Genomic DNA, 10,794 nt, shown 5'->3' with positions numbered 1-10,794 from the left:
GGGAAATTATGTTGTAGAACCAGCACTCTTTGCAGCCCCAGCTAGACTTTGCTACACTCAGCTAGGTTGGAGGCTTAGGGCCCAAAATATGTGTTACTAGACTGGATTTAATTGGTGATTGTGTGCACCAGTCTCCACACACAATATCTATACTAAGAACTCTTTTATGCTTGTAGGGTGTGTAATTCACGCCCGGATAATGAGCTAACCTATGTCCCACTTCATTCCTGCTTCTGCCCTAAGCGTCTGATGAACGCGTGTAGAGCTCACCCTGGCAAACGTTTCGCTTCCCCCGTGTCTCTAGGACTAAGTCATTCCCCAAGTGTTTTGCAGCTGCAATAAAAATCTACCCATTATTTAAAAAAAAATCATAATGAAAGGTGCATTATCTAAAGCTGTGATGTTGTCTTCCGCTTTAAAAGGCAACATTCAGGCAACAATTAAAATAAAACAATAAATGACAATAAAGCAATTACATTAACAAAATACGATCATTCACTTTGATGATGTCACTAGGGATTTGGCTGTAACCAAGGCAACCAAATCTGATGTAGTAAATTCAAGCATCTCTTTATGTCCCATTGAGGAATGGATTTAAGCATGTGCTGAATATTAAGTACATGCTTAAATACTTTCCCGAACCAAGGCTTAAACAAGGGCTTGTTCCTGCACCCCAAACTCCCAACGGGGTGACCTGAAACACGGGATCAAGCCCTAATTTCACACAAATGCTAGAAAAGGCAAAGAACCACCAGCAAAAAATCGGCAGATTGAAATAGAAAGGTCTAGGTGATCTTCACATTCCTTGTCAAAGGAAAACTGCTGAATGTTAATGCGTCAGCAAACAACGTGAGTATTTATCATGACTTTTGAAATGTACCTTAAAAGAACAAGGTCTCTTTGGTAAAAAAGGCTTCTTTGGAATAGATAAATGAGGATATGTAATAAATATATGATAAAGATTGTGGCTAAGCAATATTTTGTTGGTGTTTTAGAGCAATGCCATGATTAAAGATCCATTTGAAACCCTCAAGTATCAGGGCTGAAAATCTGACATGACAGAGTGTGTGTGTGTGTGTATCTTCCAAAATATATTTGTATCAGTTTAGGCACCACATATGAATGAATTTTTTTAAAAAACACTCCAGGCACTTATTCATTCACTCAAATGGGCAACTGGCTTTGGTTATTTTAGGGAGGAGAAACCAAATTAAAACAATATTACCCAGATATTTCAAGTCTGAAAATTAGCTGCTGTACGTATAATGATAACAACACTCCCCCTTCTCCTTCCATCCAAGGAGTTCAAAATGCTTGAGAAACAATGATCTAAGAGCCCCCACACCACCAAATTCATAGAACACCCTAAAAATGGGTGTTCTGGAATGGGCTGCTCCAAAACCACAAACCCAACCAAACTTTTCAGAAAGGGAGGATCTGGATTTGAATTTATGCAGCATAGGGCACTCTAAAATTACTTTATTTAGTCCCTTCCCTTCCCTGGGAAGTTAGTAAGAATTTTCAAGCTCTATTGTGAAGAGGGATAGACAGACCGAGAGGTTAAGTGACTTGCTCAAAATTGCACAGTGAGTCTGTGGCTGGGGCACTGAAAGAACCCAGGAATCCAGACTTCTGGTCTCACTCCTCTAATCACTAGACCACGACCCTTGTCCTAATTACAGTAGCTAATTCTCATCGCTTTCTAATATGCCACTCAGTGCGATTGACAGACTGACTTAAACCTACAAGGACACAGAAGTTCAGAGCTATAGTTGCTACATCAGTGCCATGCTCGGTTATATACATCACATTCCCAGTGTACTTTGGAGAGAAGATGCTCAGAAACCCAGTTCTAAGGCACGATGGAATGTGTGATAAAGGGAAGTTAGCCACCTGCACTCTGAACTTCCATGCTTTGGTAGATTCAGTTCAGACAAGTGTTTAACAATCTTCTGCATGTAATGCTAGCAAGCTCAAAATTACCTTAGGTGCCAGGGCTAATGACCAGTAGAGCAAATGGAGCCTATTAGGAGTCATGTCCTTATTTAAAAAAATTACCCAGCACTTAACTTTTTGCATGAAATAAATTATAACATATCTAACTAATCTACTGTGGGAAAATGCTGAAATTATTGAAGGCTGGGGCCAAACTCCAATATGGTGGTGAGCTGCTGCTACATAGACACTGCCCCAGTAGCAAAGTCCTGCAGGATTTAATGGAGAACAATATACTTTCTATGGGATTGATCAGTCATCCTAAGATTTCTAGAAAAATGACCTCATTTTGATGTGGTGCAAATCCAGGTTAATTTCACTGAAGCCAATGAAGTTAGCCCAGTAAAAAGTTGGTGAAAGTGTTGGGGGACAGACCCTAAATTCTCTATTAAATTCTCTATAGGATGGTTTAAAAAACAACTACAGAAATGTTATTATTCACTGTTATATTCAATAGGACTTTGCCATAAAGATCAACCGAAATGCTGAGCGGGGAGGGGACATACCATTTTCAGGAGTTACAGTAAGAGGCAATTTTCCATTTTCTTTAATTCTTCGCTTGGATCCAACTCATCTCATTTCACTCATTTTTCTTTTCAGGTTTGGGTGATGTAATTTTATTCAGCTCTTGTTACAGAGACTGAAGGGGAAAGCACCACATTTTACTATTTATTATTGTGAGAGAGAGCAAAATTCACAAAAGTTACTCTTCAAAACTGCAAGTTTGTTATTAATATGGTCAATCAGCCCTGAAATGCTTCAGTTCTGGCTCTTAATTTGTTAAGTGCAGCTAAAGGTATTTTCTTTGATTACATCTGCAAATAAGATATTAATGTCAATGCAGTGATATGAAAATTGCTCCTTTCCCATGTAATTTGCACCTTAGTTATTATGGGTTTCATGAATAAGAATATTATAGCTGTGCAAAATGAGTTATGGATTTATAATGTATTTTTAATTAACAACAAAAAAAACCCCAACCCCCCCCCCCCCCCCAAAAAACCTACAACCCCTCAAAAACCCACGAGCTGCCTGTGCATAGGTTTTTATTAACCTTGGTGCAAATTTTTAACTCCCTGAAGAGTGCATCAATACGTCCCTTTTTTCCTGGAACTGTGACATCCCCCAATCATTCCTTTGCAATGACATTTCTCCACAAAGAAAAAACTGCGTGATGAAACTGTAGGAGAAAAGATGTCTGTCGTTTTTCCCTTTTGGGGGCTCAATTACACCTATTTACAACTTGAGATGAAAAATGAATCATTCCTGTTCCAGAAATGTCAGATATTTGGAAAGCCCTAAATGCTGAAATATGAAACAATTCTCATAGCTTGTACTGTAACTCCAGCTCTGGTATGTTACCATCATCCCCGAATGCCTGAGCCTGTCTCAAGGTAGAATTCAATCCAATGGGTGTCTTTCCATTGATGTCAGTGGAAGCTGGATCAAGACTCCATTGCTAAACTACTTGTTTGGAAACAAGCAGTGCACACTGGTCACTATGTAACTGCATTGGCCCCGGAGAGCCTAAGATCCTTTTGAGCATGCCCGAGGTGGCTATCATTAGTCATTTTCTTTGAAGCCATTTTGAATTTCTTTTTAACGCTTTCCAGCCCCCAAAATAATTAACATAACTTCTCAGTGACTATAGCTCTAGTGTATCAAAAGGATATATGTATGTACGTGCGTGCACATGTGTGTGTGTATGCAGGCTCACAACTTTCAGGGATGGCTCATACATAAATGCCTAAGCATCTGAGAGTTGGAAGCATCCTTACTGAATACATTTATGCAACAGCAAAATATAATATTATAGAAAAGAAAAAGTTATGAAACTGGAAGGGAATGGAGACAAGCGAGGGCGTAAGAAAAAGATATGGTCTCTATGATTTAAAACAAATCTGTGTCCCTATGATTTAAAACAATACCTATATAAAGGCCCAATGTCTCATGGCCAATGTTTGTATAGTTTATCTTGTGATAACAATTTCTCTGATTCTGGTCTTACACTTACATGCTGGTTTTACACTGGTGTAAGTCTAGTATTATGGAATCATGTGCAATATATAGCTTCCCACTGATGTCAATGCGAGTAGGATCAGGCCCTCACACCAGAGTAAGAAGAGAATCGAGCCCAATCATCCCAATTTTAATGTGCTTCTTAGGAGATGTGAATCAAATAGAGATAAACTTAGAAACTGCCTGCTTGTCCCAAGGCCTTCCAGCTTTACTTTTTCAATAGAGAATTAGGTCCTAGGCTGGAAAGGAGTCATGCTAAATGGAAAGGTTGTGCAATTCCCCCAACAGGCAAATATGGGAGTGTGGTGGTAGACGCTCAAAGGTCAGTGCTGGCCTTAGCGGTGAGTGCCTGGATCCGAGCTGAGTTGCAGGTCTTGCAAAGGATGTGTCCATCCAGAGGGTAACAGCCCTGATTGTCCCCTTCAGACAGGAGGCCACCACAGTCCTAGACAATAAACAGAATAAAGACCAAAAGAAGAAATAAGATGAGAGTGAAATTAGGCAAAGAACCTATCAGTGAAATACACACTCACGTCCCCTGGTAACAGAATTCTGCCCAAGTCAGCGTGTGAATTCTAGGATGTCTTTCATGACTGACCCATTCCCTGATAAGAGACAATGTTGCAGCAGAGATGGGCTCCCAAGCTCTCTAAAATAAAAGGAGATTATTCCCTTCCCATCTCTGGGAAAGGAAAGGACTTTAGCATTGTGGAACACATCAAACTTAAGGTCCCGTTTATTAATGCCAAAAGGAAAAAGAAGAAGTGAGCCTTGAAAACTAGTTTGCTGCTCATCTCTCTCTGTCTTTGGAAGAGAGAACTCCAGAAAGCAATAGAATACATCACAGAGGTGACAGCAGAGCCATGTCCTTGCAGCACGCCTTCACCGCTGTGGTCATTATTATTACACTAGCATCAAAGGTCCACAACCGAGATTGGGGGCCCATTGTGCTGGGGGCTTTACAGACCTATAGTAAGAGACCGTCTCTGCTCCCAAGAGCTTGTAATCTAAATACACAAGCTAAAGGGTGGAAGAAAGGCCAGAACGCCACCATAACCATCCGGCTTTTGTAAATGGAAAGCCAAGGCTCACGGCGATTAAGTGACTGCCCTAAGCTCACGCAGGAAGGTGATGGCAGAGCCACGAACTGAACTCAGAGACCTCGAGTCTCAGTCCCGCACCCGAGCCCATGACTGTGATCAGCACCTTTATTGGGACTCACGTCTTGTCCCAACATCTGGCTGGAGTTTATCCCAGGGGGAACAGCTGTATTGCAGAATTCTCAGAGGTTCAATATGCAACATGCGCCAAGGTGATTTTTCCTCTGTTTCAGATTCTTATCAAAATCATATGTAAAACATAGCTCAGCAAGGGCCACACATGAATGAGAATGATCATGTTTATATGCCAATTCAAATTTTTCAACCACAAGCTGTATGTTGATTTTCCAGCTAATTATTAACTTCATCTTTTTTTAACCCACTTATATAATCTTGCTCACATTGCAACATGCATTAGAGTTGATTTTAATAAAACAAATAGGAGCAACATTTGTGTCCAGGTAACGAATTACCCTATTCTCAAATATTCAGCTCTAATGATTGAGTCGTAGTCTCTTGCTAATGAATGAAGCCGGTATATACCGAAGGCCTGATTCTCCTATCATTTGCACCATCTATGTGTAAATCAGGAGTCACTGCTGCTGAAGTCAATGAAGTAAGGTTTAACGCAGAACCAGTGTGATAACAGGAATGTTCTCATTATTGATGTAAGAGAAGGTCATTTCTGTCAATACAGTGAACCCAATCTTTGCTTTCTTCCCTTGCCAGCAGCGGGAATACTGACCTCACACCGGTAGCACTGGACATGGAAGTCACGATCTAATGCCACAATGCGTATGGTCTCCTCTTGACCCGGGGCAGGCATAATAGGCTCCTTACACACGGAACATCGCGGTGCAAATTTCCTTGAAAAGCAAAGACGGTTCCAGTCAAACCCCAAGTGCACAGCCATGTTCTTCGTATGCTACATGAGAAACTTCGAACCCTACAGTAAACCGGGGCACAACACACATCTCTGCAAGCAGAGTTGCCTACTTGAAAAGGAAACATTAAGGGATGCTTATGAGTTCCTACAGAACAACGGCAGAGGCCTGAGAATCATATTCTGCTCGTCTTAATCATTTATTAAACAATCTCTCGATGACGTTGCTCATCATTGCGGTATCCAAGTGCAAGCCCCAGAGTGAGCTGGTTTCATATGCCTAATATAACACCATTTAAATCAGTGGAATTCCTCTTATGAATGAAGTTAGCAGGATTTGCCCCACCTGTCGCTATTGAAAAATATCAATACACTAGAAACTAGAGATGGACCAAGTAGGATGCAGTCTTAGATCCTGCCACGGCGGGATTGTTCTCTGCAGTATAATTTTCTTGGGTTTTATCCAGTCTTGTTTTAAAATCCTCAAGCATCTGGCTCCCACTACACCCACAGGATGTTAGTTTTAGCTCGGCTCAATCTGTGCACCGCAAAGAGAACTGCTAGAGCATATCTGACTGGTTCTCTCTCTCAACTACTTGATTTGAATCCACAATCTGGCAGTCACAGGTGAAAATGCCTTGGATGAAAATTCTCCTCACAAAATAGGAGGCCACCCTTCTGAAAACCTATCCCTAAGAACATACACTGGCTAATAGCTAAGAAGCTTAGAATTAGGGTCAATGGGCAATGCTCATGGCAAGTGCCAGAATATGAAGAGATCAAAGATTCTTCTCTTGTAAAATATCTAGGAAACAGTGACTCTGCCACCCAGCCTTTTATACAAACCACCCTAGAATTAACTCAATTAAAAAACATCTTAGCTGTAGTAGGAGTAAAGAAAAGGATTCATTTAGTTGGCAGCAGATACAAGGCGTTTTGTTAGATTGCAGCTACGCAGACATGAATTAAACAGCACCTTTGCTGATTGCTCCGAAAGAGAATTTAAATGGATCGTGATATGACCGTAGCTGTAATCACAGTTAATAATGTGGGGATTCAGGCACTTTCTTGTGCAATTCCGCTAAAATGTGCTGCTTAAAAATGCTCGAATGTTTCTCTATCTAGGTCACCAGAGGCAAAACAGCATGGGCCAATTTTCTTCCGCAGAGACAGAGAAATGACTCCCATTGAATTCAGTGGGAGCTGCATGTGTTTCTTAGGGCAGCATCTAGCCAATCATGTCTTGCAGGTGGATTTCACAGTTTCCATTTCCTCCTCACCTTTCAGGATAAGAACCCCAATAGCAGTTTCAAACGGTCAATAGAGCCGGTTGGAATTCATTTTTTAAACTTTTTTCACTTAAAAAATGGATTTTTCCCCCCTAAAAAAACTTTCACTAATTTTCTTTTTGACACAAAGTGAAAAACAAACACAATTTTTGTTTTTCTCTCCTCCCACCCTCTTTCCCCCTTTTTTTCAGTGGCAAAAAGGAAAAAAGGATGAAAACTGTGAAAAAAGAAAACCTGACATTTTCCAGAAATGAAAAAATTTCAGGAAAACATTCTGTAGAAATTTTCAAAACTAGTTTTTTTTTTTTTTGCAAAGATTTTTGACCAGGAAGATGTTTACAACATTTTTGAAAATGTTTGTGAATTTCTTTTGTCCCCCTCCCCCAGTTTTGTGTCCAGTGTTTAGGTTTACTGACTATATTTTTTGCATCCACAATTGCCTTCTATTTGTTTCTTCATGCCTCCATAGCTGTCAATACATCCTGAATGCTTCTTCTCACTCACTCTCTACCCTAAGGACATGTAGGTGCTCTGAAAGTATTTGAAAGGTGGGAACATTGTGGGAAGGAATCCTGTAGGGCGATACAGGGAGGTCAAATTAAACAAAGAGAAACTGAGAACATTGGATACATTTTCTTAATAAGCAACAGAGGGTCCTGTGGCACCTTTAAGACTAACAGAGTATAGGGAGCATAAGCTTTCGTGGGTAAGAACCTCACTTCTTCAGATGCAAGTAATGGAAATCTCCAGAGGCAGGTATAAATCAGTGTGGAGATAACGAGGTTAGTTCAATCAGGGAGGGTGAGGTGCTCTGCTAGCAGTAGAGGTGTGAACATCAAGGGAGGAGAAACTGCTTCTGTAGTTGGATAGCCATTCACAGTCTTTGTTTAATCCTGATCTGATGGTGTCAAATTTGCAAATGAACTGGAGCTCAGCAGTTTCTCTTTGGTGCCACAGGACCCTCTGTTGCTTTTTACAGACTCAGACTAACACGGCTACCCCTCTGATATTTTCTTAATAATTCAACATATTAGGCTGTGAAGCAGTGACCCAAGAGAAGAGATGGAAGTTTCATTACTCGCATCAGCTAAAACTGGGTGAAAGAACTGCCGAATATACTTCCGGATACAGACTCTGCACTGGTTGTAGATGGACTCAGTAGCCCAACTAGGTCATCTGCAATCCGCTGGATCTTCTCCCAGCCTCGTACCCAACCAATACAGGTCCTTTCCTTATGCCGTCTATTCTCGGAGAGTGAAATTCACCCATGGGTTGAGGAGCAGTATGAGGCTGAGTCACCATTTAACCCTTCAAGCTGGAAGGTACTTAGTTCTTCCTAAAGGATGTCAATCCCTCTCAAGGAGGAGGAACATCTCGCATATATCGACACATGGCATAGGGAGTGTAAGTGGGACATAATGTAGTGCCACTGCCTTGGCTTTCTGCTGGCCCTCTGCACAAGGGTGAATTTCACCCACTGGGCCATTTCTCTGGATTCTTGCTGGGACGCACACAGAGGGAGAGGTAACACACAGTGCCCTCTGCAGCTGCCAAATTACACAGATGTGTCTGAGCTTCAGGGAGCATTTCCTGCCGGAGTTTAACATTCTCCCATACGGAGGCTGCGATTCCTTTTGTCAGGTAAGTCTGCTGCTCTGAGCTTCCAGGCCCACACACTGATGTCACGAGTCTCTAATTAAGTCTGCCCCCTTAGAAATTAAAAGATAAGTGCTTGAGATGTAAACCCACATTAGTTAGTATTGATTTCCTCTTTTAATTGAGGGGTGTACCGTGCCTGTCTCTTCCAAGCTGGGGAAACATTTGTGCTTTGATTATATCTACTTATCTGTCTTTCTCAGATCAGCTGTGATAAGGGAAGGGATGGGGGGGAGCGACAGAAGCTACCTCCAGTCGTGGATTGCAGTGCACTTTAAATAGATATTTTACTACAAATTATTATTAGGAATGTTTTTCTAGCTCCTTGAAAGGCTAACTAGCAGATGGAAACATAAGAACATAAACAGAGGCGAGGGAGACCATTCCTTACCCATCCTGGCTAATAGCTATTAATGGACTTAACCTCCATGAATGTATCTAGATCTCTTTTAAACGCTGTTATAGTCCTAGCCTTCACAACCTCCTCAGGCAAGGAGTTCCACGGGTTGACTGGGCACTGTCAAACAGAGGAGGCAGCGAACCCTGCTGTGCTCTGCGGGCTATGAGCAGGGTACTGAGCACAGGGTGAGAACCTTGGCTTCAAGGCAACAGCTAAGCGGCAGTAGGAGGCTGGGGGAGGAAGGATAAGGAGGGGGGGTAAGGAAGTGCAGGGGGGTAGCTAGGAACATGAAATGCCTACATCATGCAGTCCGCACATAGGGCAAGTGGGGAACATAACATGTTAAAGAAGATCTGTGAGCACTGAGACAACCCTCCCCGGCAGGGAGACGGATGTAAGACAAATCCACACAACCACTCCCAGTCAATTAAGCTGGCATGCCGGAGGGTGTGCTTGCCGGCTCCCTGGCCTCTGGGGAATCGCAGGAAGAATTTACAGCAGGTCAAGATCGTGCCTAGGTAACATGAGAAGAGATTTTAGGCCTTCAGGGCCAGGAAAAGCCAAGAAGAGCCACGTGGGCCGTACTTGTGGAAATCCTCGATGCAGTGAATGTTCCCTCCGGCATCCACAGTGAAGGGGATGCCATCCAGGCTGCGGTGGCACATCACACAGGTGAAGCAGTGGGGGTGGTAGGCTTTCCCCGTGGCGCGCAGGATCCTCTCCATGATGGGTTTGGCACAGACGCTGCACTGCTCCAGTGTGTTCTGTAAGCAAAAAAAACAACAAAACACAGCAGGTAAGTATCAGTTCAGATATTTGCACAGGCTGGGATAGCAGCTGGTCTGCAAGGGAACTTGAGGCCCTTTCGTTTCACCCGTTTGCTGTGAGCACGGGATAGACAGCTGTCAGTTCCAGAACAGCTCGGAATCCAGGCCAGCTCCTGCCAATACCAGGTCTGGAACAAAGGGCAGCAGAGTCACTGGGGAGAACTGCAGGGTCCCGTCTGCATCCAGCCGCCCCAGCAGAGAACCCTGCTTTGGATTCATCGCAGGCGAACCCTGGCTTTTCTCTTCTGTGAGGGACAAACCAGTAACTGCATCCCCTCAGTGCCGCAGCACAAGGGACCAGGATTCAAGAGGGCACAACCAGCTAGCACAACGAGCCGAGGGCTTATTTAGAGTCAGCGTTTAAGGCCAGAAGGCACCGCCAGATCATCTAGTCTGACTTCCCGTGTCTCTCACCCAGCACCCGCACACTAAACCCAATAACCGGAATGAGATCAAAGCATAAAATCTCACAGGAGACTTGACTATGACGTGCCGCAGACAGAGAATGGGAGGGTCTGAGGCTCACCAGTTCTTGAGGATCCCGCAAAGGCAGGAAAATGATTAAGTGATAAAGTGATATATACCCTGATACGTGACCCACATCCACATGCTGCAGAGGAAGATG

General features: G+C 42.9%; 1 protein-coding gene across 1 annotated transcript in view; it reads right to left on the bottom strand.

Moving 5' to 3' along the window:
* Nucleotides 1–3,894: 3,894 nt before the first annotated feature.
* Nucleotides 3,895–10,794, bottom strand: part of LPP (LIM domain containing preferred translocation partner in lipoma) — a 389,426-nt gene continuing 382,526 nt past the window's right edge. The window contains exons 10-12 of the mRNA XM_024202387.1: nucleotides 9,928–10,106; nucleotides 5,860–5,980; nucleotides 3,895–4,459 (exon numbers count right to left, since the gene is read on the bottom strand). Of these exons, the coding sequence (XP_024058155.1) occupies nucleotides 4,331–4,459; nucleotides 5,860–5,980; nucleotides 9,928–10,106 (429 nt within the window). The 3' untranslated portion in view covers nucleotides 3,895–4,330. The remainder of the gene's footprint in view (nucleotides 4,460–5,859; nucleotides 5,981–9,927; nucleotides 10,107–10,794) is intronic.

Source organism: Terrapene carolina, unplaced genomic scaffold (genome assembly GCF_002925995.2).
Source record: "Terrapene carolina triunguis isolate 2854851 unplaced genomic scaffold, T_m_triunguis-2.0 Scaffold88, whole genome shotgun sequence".
NCBI classification, from domain to species: domain Eukaryota; kingdom Metazoa; phylum Chordata; order Testudines; family Emydidae; genus Terrapene; species Terrapene triunguis.
This window is presented reverse-complemented; position numbering and strand designations above follow the sequence as displayed.